The sequence below is a fragment of the Oncorhynchus kisutch genome, linkage group LG2 (assembly GCF_002021735.2).
Source record: "Oncorhynchus kisutch isolate 150728-3 linkage group LG2, Okis_V2, whole genome shotgun sequence".
NCBI lineage: Eukaryota > Metazoa > Chordata > Actinopteri > Salmoniformes > Salmonidae > Oncorhynchus > Oncorhynchus kisutch.
In genome coordinates, this window is record NC_034175.2 from 13,523,875 (window position 1) to 13,551,848 (window position 27,974).

General features: G+C 43.7%; 1 protein-coding gene across 3 annotated transcripts; it reads left to right on the forward strand.

The window, feature by feature from the left end:
• The first annotated feature begins 2,952 nt into the window (after positions 1-2,952).
• On the forward strand, positions 2,953-27,959 carry LOC109901693 (uncharacterized). 3 transcript variants are annotated; one of them, XM_031788033.1, is made up of 11 exons: positions 2,953-3,216; positions 3,605-3,797; positions 3,934-4,005; positions 4,091-4,167; positions 4,410-4,510; positions 5,911-6,027; positions 6,810-6,884; positions 24,010-24,148; positions 24,939-25,021; positions 25,161-25,200; positions 27,485-27,959. In XM_031788033.1, exons 1-11 carry the CDS (start codon positions 3,160-3,162, stop codon positions 27,650-27,652), a joined length of 1,122 nt encoding a protein of 373 aa, XP_031643893.1. In that variant the 5' UTR covers positions 2,953-3,159; the 3' UTR covers positions 27,653-27,959. The 3 variants fall into 3 exon arrangements, with proteins under 3 accessions (XP_031643893.1, XP_031643889.1, XP_031643895.1); XM_031788029.1 differs by having other exon boundaries at positions 2,956-3,216; positions 25,161-25,257; XM_031788035.1 differs by lacking the exon at positions 25,161-25,200 and having other exon boundaries at positions 2,956-3,216.
• Positions 27,960-27,974: the final 15 nt, after the last annotated feature.

Consider the following 27,974-nt stretch of genomic DNA (forward strand, 5'->3'; position numbering starts at 1 on the left):
CAGTTCACTGTCATTCATTGCTTATGTTGATGTTTGAGAGAGCAGAATACTGTATGTCCGAGCTCATGGAATACAGGGACCCCTGGAGATATTCAGATATATTGCAACCCTCCCTCTTCACTTCAGCATCTTGCACAGAAATCATCAAGCAACTCAAAACATCAGAACAGATCAGGGAAATTTAACGTGAACCATTGTAAAACAGAGTGAGTGAGTCATGAGTGAGTGAGTGAGTGAGTGAGTGAATGAGAGCGAGAGAGAGACAAACAAGAGAGAGAGAGGCAAACAAGTCACACAAACTTAATTATCCCATTTAGGGATAAGAGCCTCCGTCACCCAGCATCCAGATGTCATCCCCTGAGGATTCCAGTGTCCATCCCCTCTGAGCTCTGCTCTTTCCCCTGGGGAGCCAACATGGCTGCTGCGTGACGGAGGCTCTTACCTCAGTGAAGCCATTCAAACTGTGACTGGGACACCAGTGTTGCAATGCCATGGAGAGTTAATCCCCAAAGACAACATCAGCATTCAATTGGCTCCGGAGAATGGTGTTCTCCTGTTGGTAGCTGCTCAGCTGTTTTAGAACTCCAACGCAGAGAGGAAGAAATGACATTGGCAATGTGTTAGGCTAGGCCACTATTGATGCCTGAAAACTGAACGTGTTGAATGTACTAAGTCATGTATCCATTTTAATCTACTATATTTGTTATTAACAGCATGCTATTGTTGAATACCTTCTCCATTCAGTCTTATTAAGGACCTAACCTCACAATAGTGCTATTTTTGTTTGTCAATATTAAATGTTATTTTAAGAAGCTTTAAGGCATAGAAAGATTTTACACAATGTGACATTTTGGAGAGGTTTGACCTATTGGCCTATTATGAATAGGGCTATATTGAAATGTTTCTTACAGATAAATATCAAAAACATATGCATAACCATGGCAGCAATTTAAAGGGAACAGTTTGGAGATAATGCAAAAATGATTAGACCAAAGTTAAGTACACAACAGTTCACCTGGCCACAGACTGATTCCAAACATAACACTGTTGATTTTATGTGCATTTAACATTTACTGTACTTTTTGCAGCATTTGTTCCTAACGAAATCTGAAAATAATCTGGATACATTCACTAATCTCATAAGACTATTCCAAGAGAAAATGTGAGGAAGGTGCAACATAAGAATAAAATGACAAGGGTTTGAGTGAGAGGACTAACTGGTGTCTAGTGGCCACACACCTCTCCAAAGCATGCACATTTCCTAAGCATTTCACTGCATTTTTATGGCTCAAAGAAGAGTCTTCAACTATAAGGTACCCTCTTAGCTGTGCCAATGAGGAACTAGAGCAAGCACACTTGCAGTTGTTTCATTTGGAACTCAACCCTGCATCCCCACCATCACACAATTAGTCTAGCCCACTGTTGTTGTTTACGCAATCCAAAAACACAATCTAGGTCAGGTGTGCATGGTTTGAAAGCTATTATTGCCAACATGACTAGCTAAATTAGGAAATATTATCTTACAGTGTTAGATTTTCACAAGGCAATTCATAGAAACAAGCTAGGTTTCCATCCAATCCAGATTTTCATGCAATTATTCTCAAATCTGCATTAAAAACAATATGCGATAAACACCTCCAGAGGTGTGTTTCCATCAAATTGACTTGTTGCAGATACAAGGCTGTTCTTGATAATGTAGTGCACATAAAATACATTTAGTTAAATTCCCATGTACAGAATAAAAAATACAAGTTAAATGGGTATCCATTGCATTTTCAACTCTACTGATGGTTTTCTCACCAAAATGTTTTGTGTTAAATAGAGTGTGCTCACTTGTATTGGTACATGCGCTCTAGCCAAAAGCCCTGCAGGGGTTCCCAAACTTTACCACCCAGGCCCCCCTTCCAGCATTGGGGAACATCCCAGGAGCCCATGGGCACGTCTATTTCAATGGGCACAAGCACTGTTCATGATCCAAACTGTTCACACCCCTCTTGTTGGTGGAGAGAACATTTTGCAGTTTTAAAGCTAATTTTATTGCAATTCTATACATTTTGCCATGTCTAATGTGTATTCATGAAATATTTAAATGACTCAAACATTACAACAAAGTCTATAGGCTAAAAAACCTAGCTAAAAAACGTTAGCTGACATGAGCTAGTTGATCTGGACATTTCTGCCAAGTTATAAAAGGCTCTTTAATGACACGTTCGCACGCTAATCAGAACTAGGAAACTCTTTCCGACTTGCTGATTCCTTGTACGAGGCACATGTATAACTACAACCAGTTAGCTAGTCAGAAATGCCAGAGTTTCCTAGTTCCGAATAGTACATGAACGCGGCATAAGGTATGCAATGACTGACATGACAAGAGGAGGAAGAGGAACCACTGGGCTAGAGCGCAGGTGTAGGCTACACATGATGACATTATTATTATGGACAAAAGAGCTACATTGTTTTTATTTGTCAAACAGGCAGCCAAGCATCAATTATCATGTCACCAGAATAAGACCCTGGATATTTATTGGAAAGGAGCATCAAGCCCTGTGACGTTCATCATAATTGATTTCATCTGTAGCCTAATAAACTGCATGCGTTCCCGATGAGTCGTAGTGTAAGGACCACACAACATGTTTACTTCGATATGATTGTTAGCCTATTATATTCATGTTTGCACATAAAAGCGTTTCCACTGACATTTCTCGCATAATTAATTTTACCGACACAAAAAGATCCCACCTTGTCTAGCGATATTTGTTTTGTCGACATTTGGAATGTTTCCATCAGGCTTGTCATATAAAAAAAAAATATCTAACATACTTTACTAGCACATAATGCCTATCAAGCTTGTGACTCTACAAACGCGATGGATGCATTTGCAGTTTAGTTAGGTTGTGTTTTGTCCAATAGGAACACATGAATGACCATATCCCCATAATGCAGCAGCAAGACACTATGGAAAGTGAACACAGAACACTAATTTCAGCTGCAGTGTCGACGCCGAGGTACAAGCATTGTCCCATTTCGGCGTCTGTACATGTCCAGGAAGTTCTAGTTAACGCGGTGCATTCATTCAATCCTGTGCATTTACGTCCCGATTTCAGCTAGTAGATCGATAGATAGTTTATATAATACTTTATTAAAACTTGACACTCAAAAATGCGCAGAAGGACAGACGGTCAAGAAGCCACTGGAGATGCTAGGACATACAAAAAGGTAGCTATCTACTGTGCTTCGATAGGCTGCTAATCTACTAGCAAGGTTAACTAGCGAGACAGAAATGTCAACACCACTACCATCTCCTCTCAGATGTTCGAATCAAACTGAACTAGCTAAGTACTACCGCAAGGCATAGCTAGTAGCCTAGGTAATTGCTGTACCTAGCCCTGATATTACTATCTTCCATTAACTTTACACAGACTACATGACTTAACTTACATGTGGACACAATGTTTTAGTTAAAGCCATTCCAAGGCTCATTGTAGAGGCATTTTGATTGACACACATGGTTATGTAACTATGGTTTTCTGACATCTGTAACTGCTAGCTAGGTAGCTTATCCACACTTTGATATAACATGTTGATTATTATTCTCCTATGACAGACTGACAGACAGACTGCAGGTTCAGGAGAGACCAGTCAACAACAACAACATCGACCACAACAAGGGGCTAAAACGAGCAGGTGCTGGTCGACTGTTACCTCAGTTGGAAAATGTCTCCTCCTCATCATCCTCATCCCTCCCTTTCTGAACTATGCATCATTGCAAAGAGAGGGCCAACTGTTACTGCCAGAAGGTAACCTGCTGCAGACATGACATTCACCTTCCTTCCTCCCTCAACTTTATTCTTTAATGAGTACAGAAGGCCAATAAAACCCTTACATTATGATTAAGATTATCAGCATTGATTAATATGTATCTTTTTTTTTCAGATGGTGAAATTATAGATATCGGTTTAGGTCAAAAGATGCACCTGATGTGCAAAGGACAAGGACAGCCAGTTGGTAAGTCTGCTAGCTTGCCAGAAATGTCAACACAACTGTCATCTCCTCTCAGATGTAAGCCCTATCTACTCTGTTTCCTGTGTAGTCATACTGGATGCCCCCACTGGTATGTCCTCTGACATCTGGTTCCATGTACAAGAGAACATTGCACTGCTAACCAAGGTAAGGAGAAATACAGCACATCGTTTCAGGCAACTCTGTTAATGATTCAACAGTTCTAGAAGGGTTTTATTTTTTCTGCTACAAACAAATTTATGGACTACATTCCCTGACCAGAAGATGATTGTGTATGATATTATTGGAACCAGGACAATATTTGCAATGTTTTTGTGACAACTGCTGATACGTAAAAGGATTGAAAAAATACATTTGATTGATTGATTTTCCCATTTTCCCACCCACAGGTGTGCACTTATGACAGAGTGGGACTGGGGTTCAGCAAAAGAGTCCTGCAGAATGAAAGTACAGGGACGGAGAAAGTCTGGGGGATGTCAACCACTGGACGGTAAGCATCTTGTTTTCTCTATCCTGTCATTTGAAAGTTTTACGTATAAATGCTTGTTGTACTGCAATGTATATTGTTAATATAAAGTGTTACCTAATAGGCCTCCTGAGGGGTCGCAGCGCTCTAAGGCAGTGCTAGAAGCGTCACTACAGATCCGGGTTATACCGGGCTGTGTCACAGCCGGCCGCGAGCAGGAGACCCATGGGGCGGTGCACAATTGGCCCAGCATCGTCCGGGTTATGGGAGGGTTTGGCCGGACGGGATATCCTTGTCCCACCGCGCTGTAGCGACTCCTGTGGCAGGCCGGGCGCATGCTCGCTGGCACGGTCCCCTAGGTGTACGATGTTTCCTCCGACACATTGGTGCGGCTGGCTACCGGGTTAAGCGGTTAGGGGGGTCAAGAAGCAGTGCGGCTTGGCAGGGTCGTGTTTTGGACGACGCACGGCTCTCGACCTTCGCCACTTCCCAAGTCCATACAGGAGTTGCAGCGATGAGATAAGACTGTAACTGGCATTTGGATATCACCAAATTGAGGAGAAAAAGGTGTAAAAAGTACCAAAAAAATAGTGTTACCTAATAGTCTACTACTACAGTCACGGTAACAGGTGTTTGATGCAAGTTATTCTAAAGCCCTGATTCTCAACAAGCACACACACCATTCCCTATCAGATTTAGTATTCCCCTTGGCTAAGCGCCATGTTGGGCCACCTCATGGATTGTCCAATCAGAGACATCGGGGTCCACTGCCCCACCATCTCCCTGCCATGGCCTGCCCTGTCCTTGACCCTCTCCTAATCTCTTTGGCTGACAAAGTAACGTGTTGTTGAGCATTAAATCTAAGTGATGGATGGATGTGGTTGTATGTGGACGGTCAGGTCAGCAGTCTCTGTTACCTTGGGATCTGCCCCAGGCTAACAGCAGAGCAGGCAGGCAGCCGCCGTCTTCTGATACAAGCAATCAATTACCCAGAATTCAATAAGCTGGCAAGCTGAGGGTTTGATGACTGCAATCCTGTCTGCTCCCTGCTGCTGCAGTGAAACCTCTTCATCCCAGCCTCTTCCCTCCAATGTTGATTTATTAGTGTAAGAGACCCAACACAACAGATGGCTGTCTGTGGGGAGCTGCATTTCACCTGATGATGATGCTCCCTCTCTCTTTTTCTTTTGGATAATTTTCTGTCGGGATCTATCCTTCTTTACAAGGCAAAGTAGCCAGGGGCTTCTTCCACTAGGCTACTTTACATTGGCTGATTTCAAGGGTTTCAATGGCAGTGTTTCTGTTGTTATGGTGTAGCTGCCGACTTAGGGGTTGATGTGTTTTACTGTAAAAGCCCTTTGTGACAGCTGTGGTTGTAAAGACATACGTTTGATGAATTGATTGATGTCTTTCCCCCCCTACAGAATGGTGGACAACCTCCACCGCCTCATTGGTTTAGCTGGTCTAGCCACGCCTCTCATCCTGGTGGGGTCTGAACTGGGCACGCTCAACGCCAGGTTCTACAGCCATATCCATGACGCGTGAGTCTCCCTGCCCACCTGGGATCTCAATGGAAAATATAGGCTAACTCGTTTCTTGTTGCCTAACTTGCCACAAGTCAAAATATATTGAGATCGCTTAGAGTGATAGGTTCACTCCAAAAGTTGGTCGATATGTTCATATCTCAAAAGTGGTTGTGTAGATTCAGCTTTATGCCGCCATCCCAAATGAATGGGAAAGCTTTGCACAGTTTTTAACATTCTCACTTTCTCATCCCTGTTTGAGTTCCATCCTATTCCCTCTCACATTATTGACTACACTAACTCCAGTACTTCTAAAGTATCATCACAATCTGTAGCTAGACTCAGCACTGCATCAAACCCAGGGACATCTTAAATTCTCTACCCCCACTCCCCACAAACACCAATGTCTGAGAAACCTAGTGATTAACACGAGCAGGGAGGGATCAGCCTCCCGGCCCGAGGTGAGAGATTTAGCTTTTCATCAGCCGTGATGTACGGCAGTTAAGAGAGTAAATTAAGCGATGGTGAGAGGATGACACCTGCAGAACAAAATATATTCCTCCCTGGATGTGGTGATGGGGTGTGGGCCCATCCATCTGTCTGCCAGTGGGCCTAGAGCAGACAGACAGACAACCGGAGCAGAGACATCCTTCTCACATTCAGTACGGATAGGACAGGACAGGAAGGGTATAGGGGATGGGTCAGAACGGACACTGGAGGCCCACTTTTTATTTCTCTCTCTTTCTGTGTCCTCTCTTTTTCTCATTGTGTTGTCTGTCCGTCCGTCCGTCTGTCCTCAGGCAGGTGTCAGACCTTGTCCTTATTGATCCCATTCCAGAGGACATCTTTGAGGAGGACCAGTGGCAGAAGTACTGGTAAGTCACCTCGAGGAGGAACGGAGGAGCTGACGGGAGAAAGGAGGAGCAGAGCGAGTTAGTAGTACTGTGTTACTCAAGCCCTAGACTCCATCCATATTTGCTGTATGGATAGTGGATAGGATCCACTGTAGTTGATTATCTCTGTTGGACAGGAAGCAGCATTAACATGATTAATATGAGGCCAAAGGAACTCATTAGTAGATCCCACTCTCTTTCATCAGGAAGAAATGAGAGTGGAGAATTAGGGTGGGGGAGAGATGACACACATTTTAATAATAAGTCTCTTTTTTCCCTACGCATGATTCATGTCAAGCTGTGGATAATGGACATATAACCCTATTCATATTCATTGTTCATAAATGGCCATATAGGATATTATGATAATCAGGCAGGACATTAGTGAAACTGTCAGTTATTCACAGTCATCAGTAAATAGCAGTGATTTACATAACAATATGGTAATATGCTGTAAAACAATACAGGTAAACACATGAGAAGATGTAAGCTGAAATTAGTTTGACCCTAGCATTTATAATATTGCTTTTCTTTGTATCAATTGGAGGGTGAGTGCTACACGCTCCCCAAGCGTAATAACGTTTATCTTTGAACAACATTGTATTCAAAGTTATTATTCATGAACAAACACGTTATGCTTTGCAAAAAACACATTAGTTATGCAAAATTCTTGTAACTTTTCCAAAAAGTTTGTCGAAGTTTTCCATAAATTGCGCTTGGAAGATTCCTGGAATAAGCAACGAATATGCAGGAAATCTGAGGATCCTCCAAACGGTAGGATTTCTGGAAAACGTGAATTGTAGGAAAGTTCCAGGGATTTTCCATCCCTAGTTTTGTCTCTGTTATTTCCCTCCACCAGCATCCCATTTGCTCTGTGGGGTTATGTAACATTTCATTTCTTTAGTGAGATAAGAAATGAGTCGTTGAAAATGGCCTAATTTGTACGTGACTGTAAGTGGAGCCGTGTCATTTATCAGAGATATGTTTCCAATTATCCTCTGATTAATAGGCATTCATGTCATTTCCCTGCTGCCTAGCAGACTACAGTGTACTGGCTGGAGATCCAATTACTCTGCAACCTAGAAATCAACTGAGGAAAGGATTGCTGCATGAAGTAGACTTATATTATTACTCTCTGATTTAGATAGGAAACAAGAAATATGAAAATGTAATATCAAGATTACTGAAACCATTTTTGTAGTTCTATCCAGAGCCACCGTAGTGTGTGTGTGTATTTACATTCTTCAGAACATAATACAAGTACAACAACGTCTGATACAACTCAACATTCATACAACGTTCCACATTCGGCGTGATGGTACCTGAGGAGTGCTGTAGTGTAGAGAGGAGACGGTATCAGCGAGGCTCCTCTCTGCCTGGGCTCCAGGATTTACTCATCAAAGTCCTTCTCATTAACCACGGCTCTCTCCCAAATTACTGCTGTTTTATCAGACAAAATGAATCGGCATCGTCTCCTGAGAACTTCTCCTTTTTATGTATTATTTTATATGGACTTGAAAGTAGAGTGAGATGGAGGCTAGAGTTCGCTAGCCTTGAATCCAAACTGATATGCTCTATTTCACCATTGTCTCAGTTTGGATCCCAGGCTATATCTTTCCGATTGGTATTTCTCCTCTGAGGCTAGGAGCCAGAGATAATACTTCCTGATGAGAAATAAAGCCAGAACAGCAGGAGTTAATGGAAGCCCCTCTGTCTAGCCATACAGATTCCATTCATTCAGGGACGTGGTTTTAGTTGCATCCCTACAGAATGAAACGCATACAATCAGTTTGTTTTCTTTGCCCTGAAAATGGGTCTTGTGAAGTTCACCCAATTTTATATGTACAGTGTCTTTGCGTACCCACTTGATGATATATAGATTGCGTGGGGGTTTTCTGATAGTATAGTATTTAGCAGAATCACATAAGATCTGCAGTCAGTCAGCCCTACACTCTCCCTAAAGTCTACAGTAGACAATGGCCTACATGTAAATACAACACATTGTCATGAAGGCCAGATTCCTAATATCTACTGTAACAGTCAGTGTTTAGTGTTTTATATAGGAAGGAGATAGGGAACCGTAGATACCGGACTTCAGGAACCGTAGATACCAGAGTTTATAATTGTACCTCATAACGTGTGTGAGAGCCGGTGTTCATGTGTGTCTATTAGAGTTGGTGTATTACAGAATGAATTTGTCTCTGGAAAATATTGACTCCTATTTAATATAATCCAAAACAGGGGGAAGTATTCTATTTTAATGAGCTTGTCCTTATTGTTTGTTTTAATGAGCGTTGCGTGATTGTCAAAACACCATTTTACTCTAGCTTTTCAAATGTGTTTACTCAAACTGAATCCTTTGCATTATGAAATCACTGGGCTTTAACTATTAAAAATAGGCTAATTGCATTCATGATGTTGCTTATTTTCTGTATTTCAGATATTCAGGACAGTTGTTTTCATGTTAGTATGAGCAACATCTGCCCTCTTCATAATATCAAGTAGAAGAAAAGGACATTGCTTGTTAAGGTGAGAGGAAGATGGCTTAGTGTCCTAAGGAGGGGTTTACTTTAAAGGGTTAATGGTTGGTTAACCTGCAGGGACATTTTAAATGAGCAGAACCAGAGGGTCAAAGCAATGTGTCTGATGGTGTGGTGGAGGTGATAGAAGCCCCATCTGACTGGCTGTCTCTCAGCAGGCAGACATGAGCTACTGTACCAGCTGGGGGCGGTGGGCATGGCCCAGCTGGGGGCGGTGGGCATGGCCCAGCTGGGGGCGGTGGGCATGGCCCAGCTGGGGGCGGTGGGCATGGCCCAGCTGGGGGCGGTGGGCATGGCCCAGCTGGGGGCGGTGGGCATGGTGTGGTATGTGGTGGGCCAATCTGGTCTGGATCAGTCTCACCTGTATGGAAACCTGATGGAGTTATGAGTCCAGATGGAGACTCCATATCACATCCAGCCAGGCCCCATTCATCATCTGATCCCTCATTAGTACCCTGGGCACACTGAGGATACAGACTGTCTCAGACGGCCCTGGGCACACTGAGGATACAGACGGTCTCAGACGGCCCTGGTCACACTGTGTGTGTGTTCCTGTTCATGTTTTTCTGACCCCCCCCCCCCCCCTAGCCAGACCGGTAGCAGACGAAGGGAGGCAGAGATGACAGCCAGACAGCAGTCCAGCCACTCTGCAGGCCAGGCTCCAAACCTCCCAACCCCTGTCATGGGGCACTCAGGGCCCAGATTACCCGCTTCACCAATGGGCTTTTGGAGAAGACAAGACTTGGTGGAGTGGACAGTAACGCCAGGAAATATGACGTACTCTGTTAGGATATCGATTGACGATAATTTAAAAAACCCTGACTGCGAGTTTGAATCTTTCAAGTGTGTGTGTGTGTGTGCGAGAGAGAGAGAGGGAGTGAGTGTGTGTTACTCTGCGACAGAGAATAGCCATGACTCCATTGAAATGTTTCCTATGTTTCTTTCTGCCTCTCAGCCTCTGCTAACTGTTAGAACAGCACAGCTCCCCAGAGACGAGCAGGAGAGTCAGGAACCCCAATTAATTGTAATTGGCACCGCTGTAAGCATAACTATTGTTGCTCCGTTCCACTAATGAAGCACGGCTGTCTCGAGCCCCCATGTATTTCCTCCACTAGAATCTATAGTATTGACTCAGGGAAGAAGGAACCGCTGCTGGCGCTGGCTGTTCTGGGCAGTACAACACTGCCACACTGTGGCCAAGTGGGGAATTGCTCTGTTGGTTTAATGTCTGCATGCATTCATTCATGTCTCTAGTTTCAGTAGTTGTTAATCTCAGGAAGAATGGCACTTTGATTTACAAATGTTCGCAGCTTGAATGTGACTGGAGTCCTGTATTAGATGTATTTCCAAGTAACACTACAAGGTAGCAATGAGAATAGTTCTACCTTCTGTTTGGTGTCACTGCGTGTCACAGGAATCTCCCCATTAATCACTTGTAGTTTTATGTTGTACTATTTCTTTTTGACACTTGTGTAATGAATCTCTGTTTTATACACCTGCAATAGTCCATATTTACTCCTGTAATAGTCTTTGTTCTGTTTCCTTTCTCTCCTGTAATAGTCTTTGTTCTGTTTCCTTTCTCTCCTGTAATAGTCCTTGTTCTGTTTCCTTTCTCTCCTGTAATAGTCCTTGTTCTGTTTCCTTTGTCTCCTGTAATAGTCCTTGTTCCGTTTTCTCTTCTGTTTTCTCTCCTGTAATAGTCCTTGTTCTGTTTCATTTCTCTCCTGTAATAGTCCTTGTTCTGTTTCCTTTCTCTCCTGTAATAGTCCTTGTTCTGTTTCCTTTCTCTCCTGTAATAGTCCTTGTTCTGTTTCCTTTCTCTCCTGTAATAGTCCTTGTTCTGTTTCCTTTATCGCCTGTAATAGTCCTTGTTCTGTTTCCTTTCTCGCCTGTAATAGTCCTTGTTCTGTCTTCTTTCTCTCCTGTAATAGTCCTTGTTTTGTCTTCTTTCTCGCCTGTAATAGTCCTTGTTCTGTCTTCTTTCTCTCCTGTAATAGTCCTTGTTCTGTTTTCTTTCTCTCCTGTAATAGTCATTGTTCTGTTTTCTCTTCTGTTTTCTCTCCTGTAATAGTCCTTGTTCTGTCTTCTTTCTCTCCTGTAATAGTCCTTGTTCTGTCTTCTTTCTATCCTGTAATAGTCCTTGTTCTGTTTCCTTTCTCTCCTGTAATAGTCCTTGTTCTGTTTCCTTTCTCTCCTGTAATAGTCCTTGTTCTGTCTTCTTTCTCTCCTGTAATAGTCCTTGTTCTGTTTTCTCTCCTGTAATAGTCCTTGTTCTGTCTTCTTTCTCTCCTGTAATAGTCCTTGTTCTGTCTTCTTTCTCTCCTGTAATAGTCCTTGTTCTGTCTTCTTTCTCTCCTGTAATAGTCCTTGTTCTGTTTCCTTTCTCTCCTGTAATAGTCCTTGTTCTGTTTCCTTTCTCTCCTGTAATAGTCCTTGTTCTGTTTCCTTTCTCTCCTGTAATAGTCCTTGTTCTGTCTTCTTTCTCTCCTGTAATAGTCCTTGTTCTGTCTTCTTTCTCTCCTGTAATAGTCCTTGTTCTGTCTTCTTTCTCTCCTGTAATAGTCCTTGTTCTGTCTTCTTTCTCTCCTGTAATAGTCCTTGTTCTGTTTCCTTTCTCTCCTGTAATAGTCCTTGTTCTGTTTCCTTTCTCTCCTGTAATAGTCCTTGTTCTGTTTCCTTTCTCTCCTGTAATAGTCCTTGTTCTGTTTCCTTTCTCTCCTGTAATAGTCCTTGTTCTGTCTTCTTTCTCTCCTGTAATAGTCCTTGTTCTGTTTTCTCTCCTGTAATAGTCCTTGTTCCGTTTTCTCTCCTGTAATAGTCCTTGTTCCGTTTTCTCTTCTGTTTTCTCTCCTGTAATAGTCCTTGTTCTGTCTTCTTTCTCTCCTGTAATAGTCCTTGTTCTGTTTTCTCTCCTGTAATAGTCCTTGTTCTGTCTTCTTTCTCTCCTGTAATAGTCCTTGTTCTGTTTTCTCTCCTGTAATAGTCCTTGTTCTGTCTTCTTTCTCTCCTGTAATAGTCCTTGTTCTGTCTTCTTTCTCTCCTGTAATAGTCCTTGTTCTGTCTTCTTTCTCTCCTGTAATAGTTCTGTCTTCTTTCTCTCCTGTAATAGTTCTGTCTTCTTTCTCTCCTGTAATAGTTCTGTCTTCTTTCTCTCCTGTAATAGTTCTGTCTTCTTTCTCTACTGTAATAGTTCTGTCTTCTTTCTCTACTGTAATAGTTCTGTCTTCTTTCTCTACTGTAATAGTTCTGTCTTCTTTCTCTACTGTAATAGTTCTGTCTTCTTTCTCTACTGTAATAGTTCTGTCTTCTTTCTCTCCTGTAATAGTCCTGTCTTCTTTCTCTCCTGTAATAGTCCTGTCTTCTTTCTCTCCTGTAATAGTTCTGTCTTCTTTCTCTCCTGTAATAGTTCTGTCTTCTTTCTCTCCTGTAATAGTCCTGTCTTCTTTCTCTCCTGTAATAGTTCTGTCTTCTTTCTCTCCTGTAATAGTTCTGTCTTCTTTCTCTCCTGTAATAGTTCTGTCTTCTTTCTCTCCTGTAATAGTTCTGTCTTCTTTCTCTCCTGTAATAGTTCTGTCTTCTTTCTCTCCTGTAATAGTTCTGTCTTCTTTCTCTCCTGTAATAGTCCTGTCTTCTTTCTCTCCTGTAATAGTCCTGTCTTCTTTCTCTCCTGTAATAGTTCTGTCTTCTTTCTCTCCTGTAATAGTTCTGTCTTCTTTCTCTCCTGTAATAGTTCTGTCTTCTTTCTCTCCTGTAATAGTTCTGTCTTCTTTCTCTCCTGTAATAGTTCTGTCTTCTTTCTCTCCTGTAATAGTTCTGTCTTCTTTCTCTCCTGTAATAGTTCTGTCTTCTTTCTCTCCTGTAATAGTTCTGTCTTCTTTCTCTCCTGTAATAGTTCTGTCTTCTTTCTCTCCTGTAATAGTTCTGTCTTCTTTCTCTCCTGTAATAGTTCTGTCTTCTTTCTCTCCTGTAATAGTTCTGTCTTCTTTCTCTCCTGTAATAGTTCTGTCTTCTTTCTCTCCTGTAATAGTTCTGTCTTCTTTCTCTCCTGTAATAGTTCTGTCTTCTTTCTCTCCTGTAATAGTTCTGTCTTCTTTCTCTCCTGTAATAGTTCTGTCTTCTTTCTCTCCTGTAATAGTTCTGTCTTCTTTCTCTCCTGTAATAGTTCTGTCTTCTTTCTCTCCTGTAATAGTTCTGTCTTCTTTCTCTCCTGTAATAGTTCTGTCTTCTTTCTCTCCTGTAATAGTTCTGTCTTCTTTCTCTCCTGTAATAGTTCTGTCTTCTTTCTCTCCTGTAATAGTTCTGTCTTCTTTCTCTCCTGTAATAGTTCTGTCTTCTTTCTCTCCTGTAATAGTTCTGTCTTCTTTCTCTCCTGTAATAGTTCTGTCTTCTTTCTCTCCTGTAATAGTTCTGTCTTCTTTCTCTCCTGTAATAGTTCTGTCTTCTTTCTCTCCTGTAATAGTTCTGTCTTCTTTCTCTCCTGTAATAGTTCTGTCTTCTTTCTCTCCTGTAATAGTTCTGTCTTCTTTCTCTACTGTAATAGTTCTGTCTTCTTTCTCTACTGTAATAGTCCTTGCTCTGTTTTCTTTCTCTCCTGTAATAGTCCTTGTTCTGTTTTCTCTCCTACTCGTGTAATAGTTGCAGGTTGATGTTTATTTTCATGAATCTTGCCCAGGAGGCAGAACTGACCCATTTCCACTAGATGGGCCAGCTGCAAAGTTAAAATTGGCCATATCGTAAAAATATCTGAAAACCACAATGTGCTTTTTGGATGTAATATAAGATCAGGGTTAGACATTATGCTTAACAGTGTGGTTAGGGTTATGTTTAAAATAAGAATGTATGAATTTGTGGCTGTGCCAGCTAGTGACCACTCTGCAGAGTTGCCTCCAGGGCAAGATTCATGACAATAAAATGCCAACATGCTTAATAATCCATGTTCTATGTTCTCTGCTACTCGTGTAATAGTCCATGTTCTGGGTTCTATGTTCTCTGCTACTCGTGTAATAGTCCTTGTTCTGGAATCTATGTTCTCTGCTACTCGTGTAATAGTCCATGTTCTGGGTTCTATGTTCTCTGCTACGCATGTAATAGTCCATGTTCTGGGTTCTATGTTCTCTGCTTCTCGTGTAATAATCCATGTTCTGGGTTCTATGTTCTCTGCTACTCGTGTAATAGTCCCATGTTCTGGGTTCTATGTTCTCTGCTACGCATGTAATAGTCCATGTTCTGGGTTCTATGTTCTCTGCTTCTCGTGTAATAATCCATGTTCTGGGTTCTATGTTCTCTGCTACTCGTGTAATAGTCCATGTTCTGGGTTCTATGTTCTCTGCTTCTCGTGTAATAATCCATGTTCTGGGTTCTATGTTCTCTGCTACTCGTGTAATAGTCCATGTTCTGGGTTCTATGTTCTCTGCTTCTCGTGTAATAATCCATGTTCTGGGTTCTATGTTCTCTGCTACTCGTGTAATAGTCCCATGTTCTGGGTTCTATGTTCTCTGCTACTCATGTAATAGTCCATGTTCTGGGATCTATGTTCTCTGCTACTCGCGTAATAATCCATGTTCTGGGTTCTATGTTCTCTGCTACTCGTGTAATAGTCCATGTTCTGGGTTCTATGTTCTCTGCTACTCGTGTAATAGTCCATGTTCTCTGCTACTTGTGTAATAGTCCATGAACTGGGTTCTTTGTTCTCTGCTACTCGTGTAATAGTCCATGTTCTGGGTTCTATGTTCTCTGCTACTCGTGTAATAGTCCATGTTCTGGGTTCTATGTTCTCTGCTACTCGTGTAATAGTCCATGTTCTGGGTTCTATGTTCTCTGCTACTCGTGTAATAGTCCATGTTCTGGGTTCTATGTTCTCTGCTACTTGTGTAATAGTCCATGAACTGGGTTCTTTGTTCTCTGCTACTCGTGTAATAATCCATGTTCTGGGTTCAATGTTCTCTGCTACTCGTGTAATAGTCCATGTTCTGGGTTCTATGTTCTCTGCTACTCGTGTAATAGTCCATGTTCTGGGTTCTATGTTCTCTGCTTCTCGTGTAATAGTCCATGTTCTGGGTTCTATGTTCTCTGCTACTCGTGTAATAGTCCATGTTCTCTGCTACTTGTGTAATAGTCCATGAACTGGGTTCTTTGTTCTCTGCTACTCGTGTAATAGTCCATGTTCTGGGTTCTATGTTCTCTGCTACTCGTGTAATAGTCCATGTTCTGGGTTCTATGTTCTCTGCTACTCGTGTAATAGTCCATGTTCTGGGTTCTATGTTCTCTGCTACTCGTGTAATAGTCCATGTTCTGGGTTCTATGTTCTCTGCTACTTGTGTAATAGTCCATGAACTGGGTTCTTTGTTCTCTGCTACTCGTGTAATAATCCATGTTCTGGGTTCAATGTTCTCTGCTACTCGTGTAATAGTCCATGTTCTGGGTTCTATGTTCTCTGCTACTCGTGTAATAGTCCATGTTCTGGGTTCTATGTTCTCTGCTTCTCGTGTAATAATCCATGTTCTGGGTTCTATGTTCTCTCCTTCTCGTGTAATAATCCATGTTCTGTGTTCTATGTTCTCTGCTACTCGTGTAATAGTCCATGTTCTGGGTTCTATGTTCTCTGTTATTCGTGTAATAGTCCATGTTCTGGGTTCTAACCTACTTAACAGTCCCTTTTTCTGTTCTAATATAATAGTCCATGTTCTGTGTTCTCTCCTAGTCATGTAATAGAACATGTTCTACTGGTGTAATAGTCTATTTTGTCCGTGAGCTCCCTCTCAGGTAATGGAGGCCCTGCATATGGAATGACATGCTAATGAGGCAGGGCCCTCTTATCTTGTCGGGGGGGCCAAATTCCGACAGTGAATTGCGACAGTTGTAACAAAAGTAACAGAGCGTCTATTCAGCCTGCACTAATCCAGATGGGAAAGTCAAACAGCAGAAAGTCCGCCGCACAAACTCATTTCATCACGTTATTCATTTAGATATTGCCTTGCCGCTCCTGAGGAGTAAGGGGAAAGAAGAGCCCTCTGAAATGACCAACATGGCTGAGGTGTTTTGCTCTACATGGTTCCTCCACTCCCTCTCCCCTCTTATCGCCTTAATTCATCCCGCCAATCTGGGCTGTCTTTACCCACTAAATTTCCCTTTGACACGCATGCCTTCCCTCGCATAATCCTCCCTCCCGGGCAGAATTAAAAATGGAGAAAAAGAGGAGGGAATAGGAAGGGACAGGACAGGTGGCTGGAGAATCCTTGAAATAATGCCACAGACAGACAGCAATGACTTGACCAGATTCAAACAGGGGCAGAGTTTTTATGGAGATGAAAAGGTGACAGGTGGAAATGTGTGGAGACAGAGAAGTCCCTAAAGAGCCAGGTTATAAGAGTCCCTTCTAAATTGTGGGGCGAGAATGACTTCAGGTGTCGAAATAGTGGCAAGGAAGATGATAGAATGTCTGATTTGAAGAAAAAGAATGGTCTGTGAGGCTGAAATTGGGAAAGGTAGCAGCAACTATTTTCCTGTCTGCTGCCACCATTACATTTTTGTATATTTGTGACTTCTTCCTACCGGCCCTGCTACCATGCAGCCATTAGGGGTCCGGCGTTGCCATCAGCCATTTTGGTTGGTTGCTGTGTAGCAGGTAGAACGTCTCAATGACGGCACGTGTATTGTAGCTGAAGTTTAAGACTGGAAGACTGTTAGCATTTGTATCTCGAAATACCTGAGCACTAATCAGGTTACAGCCTCGTCTAGACATCAGGTTACAGCCTCGTCTAGACATCAGGTTACAGCCTCGTCTAGACATCAGGTTACAGCCTCGTCTAGACATCAGGTTACAGCCTCGTCTAGACATCAGGTTACAGCCTCGTCTAGACATCAGGTTACAACCCCTCCCCCCCCCCACAGCTCTGAACCTCACAGCTATCCCCACAGCCCTCACCCAATTGCTCCACAGCCTCCAGCCAGGCCTCAGCCCACCCCACAGTGCTAGTCAGACCCACAGCCTCCAGCCAGGCCTCCAGCCAGGCCTCCAGCCAGGCCTCCAGCCAGGCCTCCAGCCCACCCCACAGTCCTAGTCAGACCCACAGCCTCCAGCCAGGCCTCAGCCCACCCCACAGTGCTAGTCAGACCCACAGCCTCCAGTCAGGCCCCAACCTAGAGTTCACACCCCCCTGATGTCTAGACGAGGCTGTAACCTCCTTACAGCCTCGTCTAGACATCAGGTTACAGCCTTTTAAGGATTTACATCCTTTGACAAAGTTTCATATCTCAACACGTGGGAAATAAGCCAATGTCGATTAGAGGTGAAGGCTGTGGGGTGAGCACCATGGGTCGGGGGGTGTGAACTCTAGGTTGGGGCCTGACTGGAGGCTGTGGGTCTGACTAGCACTGTGGGGTGGGCTGAGGCCTGGCTGGAGGCTGTGGGTCTGACTAGGACTGTGGGGTGGGCTGGAGGCCTGGCTGGAGGCCTGGCTGGAGGCTGTGGGTCTGACTAGCACTGTGGGGTGGGCTGAGGCCTGGCTGGAGGCTGTGGAGCAATTGGGTGAGGGCTGTGGGGATAGCTGTGAGGTTCAGAGCTGTGGGGGGGGGGGGGGAGGGGTTGGGGGGGAGGGGGGGGGTTGGCTGAGAGCTGGGGCTGGGGGTGCAACTGAGGGAAAGGGCTCAAGGCTGTGGGTGGGTGGGCTGCACACTAGGGGTGGCAGAGGGGGGTAGCTGTGAGGCGGACCTCACTATTGATTGGGCTCTGCAGGCTGAGACCAGCCAATTCGAAGCACCAGTGAGCCGAGACCGATTGGCCTTCCTGAGTTACAAAATTCCTGCGCTGCTTTCCTCATTTGTCCCAAAAAATATCTCTCATTCTCTCCTGTCAAAACGTCTGTTAGAGAAAGTTTGGAATTTTGGCTGAAAATACATATTTATTAATATCATATTTATAATGAATATTCCCAATAGGTCTGTTTTTAAACCGATGCGACATTGTCTGTATGTAACACTGCTGTAACCAAGATTGTTCAGAATAAACACATCGCTATGATGTTGCAGGTGAAACTAAGGTCAAAGACTCTCTCCCCTGCAATCTCTCAGTTTAGAGGGCTTATTGCTGCTGGCCTAAAGAAGAGTGAAACACAGCCTAAAGAAGAGTGAAACACAGCCTAAAGAAGAGTGAAACACAGCCTAAAGAAGAGTGAAACACAGCCTAAAGAAGATTGAAACACAGCCTAAAGAAGAGTGAAACACAGCCTAAAGAAGAGTGAAACACAGCCTAAAGAAGAGTGAAACACAGCCTAAAGAAGAGTGAAACACAGCCTAAAGAAGAGTGAAACACAGCCTAAAGAAGAGTGAAACACAGCCTAAAGAAGAGTGAAACACAGCCTAAAGAAGAGTGAAACACAGCCTAAAGAAGAGTGAAACACAGCCTAAAGAAGAGTGAAACACAGCCTAAAGAAGAGTGAAACACAGCCTAAAGAAGAGTGAAACACAGCCGAGCCTAGGGCTGTTTTCTAATCATACTCTTTTCAGTATTGAGATTTCATTTGGAGATCATTTCATAACAGGATTGGAAATCCATTTAAATGATTGTCTGTTAAAGGAAGAGTCATGCAATTACACTGAACAAAAATATAAATGCAACATGCAACAATTTTACTGAGTTACAGTTCATATAAGGAAATCAGTCAACTGAAATAAATTCATTAGGGCCTAGTCTATGGATTCCACATGACTGGGAATACAGATAACTTAAAAAAGTCAAAAAAACAGTCAAAATCTGGGTTGACCACCATTTGTCTCATGCAGCGCAAAACATCTCCTTCGCATAGAGTTGATCAGGATGTTGATTATGGCCTGTGGAATGTTGTCCCACTCCTCTTCAATGGCTGTGCAAAGTTGCTGGATATTGGGTGGGAACAGGAAGCCAGAGCATCACAAACATGCTCAATGGGTGGCTATGCAGGCAATGGAAGAACAGGGACTTTTTCAGCTTCCAGGAATTGTTTACAGATCCTTGTGACATTGGGCCCTGCATTATCATGCTGAAACGTGAGGTGATGGAGGCGGATGAATGGCACGACAATGGGACTCAGGATCTCATCACGGTATCTCTGCATTCAAATTGCCATTGTATTTGTTGTCCGTAGCTTATACATGCTCTTACCATAACCCCACTGACACCATGGGATACTCTGTTCAACGTTGACATCAGCAAACTGCTCGCCCACGCAACGCCATACACACTGTCTGCCATCTGCCTGGTACAGTTGAAACAGGGATTCATCTGTGAAGAGCACACTTCTCCAGCATGCCAGTGGTCATCGATGGTGAGCATTTGCCCACTGAAGTCGGTTAAGACGCCAAACTGCATTCAGGGCAAGATCCTGGTGAAGACGATGAGCACGCAGATGAGCTTCCCTGAGACGATTTCTGACAGTTTTCAAAAATTGTACGCTCCCTCAACTTGAAACAACTGTGGCATTGTGTTGAGTGACAACTGCACATGTTAGAGTGGCCCTTTATTGTTCCCAGCGTAAGGTGCACCTGCGTAATGATCATGTTGTTTAATCAGCTTCTTGATTATCTTGGCAAAGGAGAAATATTCACTAACAGGGATGTAAACACATTTGTGCACAGAATTTGAGAGAGAGAAGCTTTTTGTGCGTATGGACCATTTCTGGGATTTTTTATTTCAGCTCATTGGGACCAACACTTTACATGTGTTTACATACTTTATTTAACCAGGTAGGCAAGTTGAGAACAAGTTCTCATTTACAATTGCGACCTGGCCAAGATAAAGCAAAGCAGTTCGACACATACAATGACACAGAGTTACACATGGAGTAAAACAAACATACAGTCAATAATACAGTATAAACAAGTCTATATACGATGTGAGCAAATGAGGTGAGATAAGGGAGGTAAAGGCAAAAAAATGGCCATGGTGGCAAAGTAAATACAAAATAGCAAGTAAAACACTGGAATTGTAGATTTGCAGTGGAAGAATGTGTAAAGTAGAAATAAAAATAATGGGGTGCAAACGAGCAAAATAAATAAATAAATAAATTAAATACAGTAGGGAAAGAGGTAGTTGTTTGGGCTAAATCTGTGAGCTGCTCTGACAGTTGGTGCTTAAAGCTAGTGAGGGAGATAAGTGTTTCCAGTTTCAGAGATTTTTGTAGTTCGTTCCAGTCATTGGCAGCAGAGAACTGGAAGGAGAGGCGGCCAAAGAAATAATTGGTTTTTGGGGTGACTAGAGAGATATACCTGCTGGAGCGTGTGCGACAGGTGGGAGATGCTATGGTGACCAGCGAGCTGAGATAAGGGGGGACTTTACCTAGCAGGGTCTTGTAGATGACATGGAGCCAGTGGGTTTGGCGACGAGTGTGAAGCGAGGGCCAGCCAACAAGAGAGTACAGGTCGCAATGGTGGGTAGCATATGGGGCTTTGGTGACAAAACGGATTGCACTGTGATAGACTGCATCCAATTTGTTGAGTAGGGTATTGGAGGCTATTTTGTAAATGACATCGCCGAAGTCGAGGATTGGTAGGATGGTCAGTTTTACAAGGGTATGTTTGGCAGAATGAGTGAAGGATGCTTTGTTGCGAAAAAGGAAGCCAATTCTAGATTTAACTTTGGATTGGAGATGTTTGATATGGGTCTGGAAGGAGAGTTTACAGTCTAACCAGACACCTAAGTATTTGTAGTTGTCCACGTATTCTAAGTCAGAGCCGTCCAGAGTAGTGATGTTGGACAGGCGGGCAGGTGCAGGTAGCGATCAGTTGAAGATGCATTGCATTTAGTTTTACTTGTATTTAAGAGCAATTGGAGGCCACGGAAGGAGAGTTGTATGGCATTGAAGCTTGCCTGGAGGGTTGTTAACACAGTGTCCAAAGAAGGGCCAGAAGTATACAGAATGGTGTCGTCTGTGTAGAGGTGGATCAGAGACTCAACAGCAGCAAGAGCGACATCATTGATGTATACAGAGAAGAGAGTCGGTCCAAGAATTGAACCCTGTGGCACCCCCATAGAGACTGCCAGAGGTCCGGACAGCAGACCCTCCAATTTGACACACTGAACTCTATCAGAGAAGTAGTTGGTGAACCAGGCGAGGCAATCATTTGAGAAACCAAGGCTGTCGAGTCTGCCGATGAGGATGTGGTGATTGACAGAGTCGAAAGCCTTGGCCAGATCAATGAATACGGCTGCACAGTAATGTTTCTTATCGATGGCGGTTAAGATATCGTTTAGGACCTTGAGCGTGGCTGAGGTGCACCCATGACCAGCTCTGAAACCAGATTGCATAGCAGAGAAGGTATGGTGAGATTCGAAATGGTCGGTAATCTGTTTGTTGACTTGGCTTTCGAAGACCTTAGAAAGGCATGGTAGGATAGATATAGGTCTGTAGCAGTTTGGGTCAAGAGTGTCCCCCCCTTTGAAGAGGGGGATGACCGCAGCTGCTTTCCAATCTTTGGGAATCTCAGACGACACGAAAGAGAGGTTGAACAGGCTAGTAATAGGGGTGGCAACAATTTCGGGAGATAATTTTAGAAAGAAAGGGTCCAGATTGTCTAGCCCGGCTGATTTGTAGGGGTCCCGATTTTGCAGCTCTTTCAGAACATCAGCTGAACGGATTTGGGAGAAGGAGAAATGGGGAAGGCTTGGGCGAGTTGCTGTGGGGGGTGCAGTGCTGTTGACCGGGGTAGGAGTAGCCAGGTGGAAAGCATGGCCAGCCATAGAAAAATGCTTATTGAAATTCTCAATTATGGTGGATTTATCAGTGGTGACAGTGTTTCCTATCTTCAGTGCAGTGGGCAGCTGGGAGGTTCTTATACTCCATGGACTTTACAGTGTCCCAGAACGTTTTTTGAGTTAGTGTTGCAGGAAGCAAATTTCTGCTTGAAAAAGCTAGCCTTGGCTCTTCTAACTGCCTGTGTGTAATGGTTTCTAGCTTCCCTGAACAGCTGCATATCACGGGGGCTGTTCGATGCTAATGCAGAACGCCATAGGATGTTTTTGTGTTGGTTAAGGGCAGTCAGGTCTGGGGAGAACCAAGGGCTATATCTGTTCCTGGTTCTAAATTTCTTGAATGGGGCATGCTTATTTAATATGGTTAGGAAGGCATTTAAAAAAAATATCCAGGCATCCTCTACTGACAGGATGAGATCAATATCCTTCCAGGATACCCCGGCCAGGTCGATTAGAAAGGCCTGCTTGCTCAAGTGTTTCAGGGAGCGTTTGACAGTGATGAGTGGAGGTCGTTTGACCGCTGACCCATTACGGATACAGGCAATGAGGCAGTGATCGCTGAGATCTTGGTTGAAGACAGCAGAGGTGTATTTAGAGGGCAAGTTGGTTAGGATGATATCTATGAGGGTGCCCGTGTTTAAGGCTTTGGGGAGGTACCTGGTAGGTTCATTGATAATTTGTGTGAGATTGAGGGCATCAAGCTTAGATTGTAGGATGGCTGGGGTGTTAACCATGTTCCAGTTTAGGTCTCCTAGCTGCACAAGCTCTGAAGATAGATGGGGGGCAATCAGTTCACATATGGTGTCCAGAGCACAGCTGGGGGCAGAGGGTGGTCTATAGCAGGCGGCAACGGTGAGAGACTTGTTTTTAGAGAGGTGGATTTTTAAAAGTAGAAGTTCAAATTGTTTGGGTACAGACCTGGATAGTAGGACAGAACTCTGCAGTAGATTGCAACACCGCCCCCTTTGGCAGTTCTATCTTGTCTGAAAATGTTGTAGTTTGGGATTAAAATTTCAGAATTTTTGGTGGTCTTCCTAAGCCAGGATTCAGACACAACTAGAACATCCGGGTTGGCAGAGTGTTCTAAAGCAGTGAATAGAACAAACTTAGGGAGGAGGCTTCTAATGTTAACATGCATGAAACCAAGGCTATTACGGTTACAGAAGTCATCAAAAGACAGCTCCTGGGGAATAGGAGTGGAGCTAGGCACTGCAGGGCCTGGATTCACCTCTACATCGCCAGAGGAACAGAGGAGGAGTAGGATAAGGGTATGGCTAAAAGCAGTAAGAATTGGTCGTCTAGAACATCTGGAACAGAGAGTAAAAGGAGGTTTCTGGGGGAGATAAAATAGCTTCAAGGTATAATGTACAGACAAAGGTATGGTAGGATGTGAATACAGTGGAGGTAAACCTAGGTATTGAGTGATGAAGAGAGAGATATTGTTTCAGAAACATCATTGAAACCAGGAGATGTTATATTTCTGTTCAGTGTATATCAAGAAATGTTTTGCAGTTAGGTTTTCAAATATATTGAATTTGGCCATTGGTGCACAATAAAAAAGTAAAAAGCATGACGTCTCTGAGTCAGGTAGTTGTTGGAATGGTGTTGCTAAGCTTTTCATTCCTGACAGTCTGATATTGTGTATTGTGTGTTTGTCTCTAGGTACTGTATGTGTGTGTTTGTTGTGTTCTGTGTCTCTATAGGTACAGTCACATGTTGTGTTCTGTGTCTCTATAGTTACAGTCAGATGTTGTGTTCCGTGTCTCTATAGTTACAGTCACATGATGTTGTGTTCTGTGTCTCTATAGTTACAGTCACATGTTGTTGTGTTCTGTGTCTGTAGGTACAGTCAGCGGGTACCATCCCTCCAAGCCATGCAATTCTCAGCTGCCACAGGCATCAGCCGCATCCTTATCATTCTTGGGCTGCTAAAGCCCGCCATCATGGGGGACAACATCGCTGAAGACCTCATACAGAGACAGGTGAGTCTGACTGAAACATCGCTGAAGACCTCATACAGAGACAGGTGAGTCTGACTGAAACATCGCTGAAAACCTCATACAGAGACAGGTGAGTATGACTGAAACATCGCTGAAGACCTCATACAGAGACAGGTGAGTCTGACTGAAACATTGCTGAGGTGACTGAAACATCGCTGAAGACCTCACGTGTCAGGTCCATCTTAAAGACCAAATTAACATATCTGGGGTCAGGTCAACAGCTCGTATGTTCTCTGTCTTATTTTTAAACCATGCGTTTGAATGTGATTGTAATGTGCCTCAATATACCTTCTGACCCCACAAATGAAATTCCCTACTCTGTTATTGGGCAGGAGGAGGTGTTCAGGTGTGATGGTCCAACCTTGTTGTGTTGGAGAACAATCTCTAACATAGCCACATGATGGAGCTAGCTAGTGGTGGAGTAATGATCATTCCTCTAAAAGGAGGGGAGAGGGAGAGAGAGAGAGGGGGGGGGGAGAAGAGGAGGAAAATAAACTGTGACTTGATAACTGCTTTAGGTTCAAGTCTGAACGGTTTGTTAAAATATCTTGATTCTATATCCTAGGACCCACTTTTTGATAGCAACAGAGATGGACTTTTTTCAGCTTTTGAAATATTTCAGTTACCAAGGAGTTAAGGACATCAAGTGAGTCATTTTGCTTAAATTGTAGGAAAAGAGAAAGGTTTGGAGGGAGACAGGTGAAGGTTATAATGCGCACACACTTACTTTCAGGCCACGGTCCAATGTTATCATATGTCTTTGTGTTCTCAGAAGTACCTCCTCAGTAACCCCGCCCACCAGAGCAGTGCTGTAGATGAACATTTTTTCCTGAATGAAAGTGCCTCTCAAGTCAGGTGAGACCAACATACAGTACATGTGAATGTAATATCAAGCTGTCATCACACAATCATTTTGGATATGCTCTACAGTAGATAACGCAAGTGTAAAAGCAAACTTGTTTTGAAATTTTGTAATGTTTTGATAATTTTTCAGGGAAATCTCCAAATTCAAACCCCTCTCCAGTAGGACTTCTGTGAGTGTGATTATTGGGGATTCTTTCGATGAGCAAATTCCTGCTCCTCTAAACCAAGTGTGTAGTGTACAACTTTCCTCCCTCTATTAGTCTGTCTAGTGGCAATTACATTTCTCAATCTTCACCCTGAAGTGTGTACTCATGGGTAGGGTTGAAAAAATCCTAGAACCCTCAAGGTAGCAGGTAGCTGACTAGTGGTGGCTATTCAGCCGCCTGATGGTCTGGGGCTAGAAGCTATTGGCTAGTCTGTTAGTTTAGGCCATGAAGCTCCTTTACTGCCTGCATCTGAGTCGTGGTTCGGGTGGCTGAGGTTCCTGATGATCTTCTTGGCCTTCCTGCGACACTTTGCAGGCCATGTGCTTCCAATGGAGCACTCGGCTTAGCAAACCAACCTCTGTAGTGCCTTGCGGTCAGCGGTGGTGTAGTTTCTGTACCAGGCTGTGATGCTGACCAACAGTATGCTCTCGAAGGTGTTTCTGTAGAACACTGAGGGTCCTCGGGGACAGACCAAATTTCTTCAGCCTCCTGAGGTTAAAGAGTCGTGCCTTCTTCACCACGGTGTCCGTGTGGTTTGACCATTTCAACTCCTCAGAGCTCTTGACGTTTTTGGCCATCTCCACAGCGCGACCGTTGATGAGAATGTGGGCGTGCCCAGCTTGGTTCCTCCTGAAGTCCACAATCACCTCTTTTGTTTTGCTGACGTTGAGGGAGGGGTTGTTTACCTGGCACCACACCGTCAGAGTGCCTACCTCCTCCCTGTAGGCCATCTCATCTTTTTTGGTAATCAGTCCTACTACTGTCGTGTCATCAGCAAACTTCATGATGGAGTTGGAACTGTGTGAGGGTCACACAGTCGTGGGTGTACAGGGAGAACAGGAGGGGACTATGACGCACCCTTGTGATGACGATCAGTGTGGAGGAGGTAATGTTGCATAAATTCACCACCTTGGGGCGGCCTGTCAGGAAGTCCAGGACCCAGTTGCATAGGGAGGAGTTAAGCCCCAGGGCTGTGAGCTCAGAGGGTGCTATGGAATTGAAGGCTGAGTTGAACAGCAACGGAACATATTCCAGTCCACGTGATCACAACAGTCTTTAAGCATGGATTATGATTGGTCAGACCAGTCTTGTACAGACCTGACCACCGGAACTTTCCTCTTGAGTCTTTGTTTGTAAGTGGGGAAGAGCAAAATGGAGTCATGGTAAGATTTACCGAAAGGAGGGTAGGGGATGGCCTTATAACCGTGTCGAAAAGGTGTGTAGCAATGGTACAGCGTAGAATCTACGCTAGTTGGACAGTCAATGTCTTGATAGTAATTCGGGAGCACGGTTCTCCACGACAATGAACGCTGCCTCCGGGTACTTGGTCTCCAGTTTATTCAGGGTCCAATGAAGATCTTTGAGATATTTTTTGGTGTCAGGTTAGGGCAGGATGTACACAGAAGTAGCGATAATCCCTGAAAACTCTCTTGGATGGTAAAAAGAGTGACATTTGATGACCAAGTATTCCAAGTCGTGAGTGCAGAAGTTTGCAAGTTTCGGGAAATGTTCCCTGTTACACTACTTGTTATTGGTCATAAAACAGAGCCCTCTGCCTTTGTTCTTGCCAGAGAGAGCCCTCTTCCTATCCGCACGATGAACTGTCTGTTTGGATGTCGGACGAACTCCAGGTCTCAGAAAAACAGAGTATGTTGCAGAATCATACTCCCTCTGAAAGGAGATCCTCGCTCTGAGTTTATTCACTAATGATTGAGCATTGGAGAGTAGTATGCTTGGTAATGGAGGACGGGTCACCCAGCGTCTCAATGTCATTAAGACCCTCCCCCACATCTGCCTCTCCATCGGTGGCTTTATTTCCTGCTATCTGATAGGACTCTCAAGGCAACCCGGCGCCTCACCAAAGAATCTAGACCATTGTTTCGCTATCTCTGGGAATTCGTGAAGGTTGGGTGGACGGTGACTACCCAGAGATTCATATTCCAATAGTTCTACCTGGGGGGGGTATGAAGTGATGCACAAAATAAACTGAGTAAGAACATTTTAGAAAATCACTAGAAATAGTAGAAACCTGCAATGTTTTGTAGGAGCTCGAGGTGAAGCTCCACTCATTGCTGCCGTCTTATCCAACGCCTGCACTAGTTCAGGGGGACGGCACTACCGCACAGTGCACACTTCGGGGAGAAAGGGGATGGATGGAATTGGGATGATGCATATTGACTGTTTCTCACAGGGCCCTCAAACTCTAACTCAAATGAACATTGACTGACTGTATGTGCTTCCACATCAGGTGGTGGCCCAGCTTCAGAAGACTTTACTGGAGCAGACATACCCCTCGGCCAACCAGATCCATGTTAAAGGAGGGGACCGCAGGATGATCTACAAGAGGCCGTCTGTTGTTAGCAAACACCTGTGGAACCTGGTGTCCCAACGGCAGTCCGAACAGCAGAGCCAATGACCATAGAGATCTATAGAAGACATCTAGTGCATATGCTTTAATTTCAAGGTTTGAATTCTGTGCCAGTGACACACTGATTCTGCTGCCAAATGTCTTAACTACACTCACAACTGGAAGATGAAGTCACGTCACAGAGGTTCCTTGTTTCTTTTTTTCAGGGATGATTTTTGACTGGAATGTACTTGACGTGTGTATGTCCACACATGAAACCGGTTTCAATCGATAGATTTTTTTTGTATACTTTATTACAAATATCAGACCGTTTTGCCATAATGTTTGTAAATAAATAAAGTCTTCTGAATTTGTATCTGTGTGTTAACTC

Bases quoted from the DNA above. Each gene is read 5' to 3' on its own strand.
- LOC109901693 (XM_031788029.1), top strand. From the start codon at position 3,160: ATGCGCAGAAGGACAGACGGTCAAGAAGCCACTGGAGATGCTAGGACA. The intron at 4,168-4,409 runs GTAAGGAGAAAT...TCCCACCCACAG, and splicing joins ACATTGCACTGCTAACCAAG to GTGTGCACTTATGACAGAGT. The intron at 6,028-6,809 runs GTGAGTCTCCCT...GTCTGTCCTCAG, and splicing joins TACAGCCATATCCATGACGC to GCAGGTGTCAGACCTTGTCC.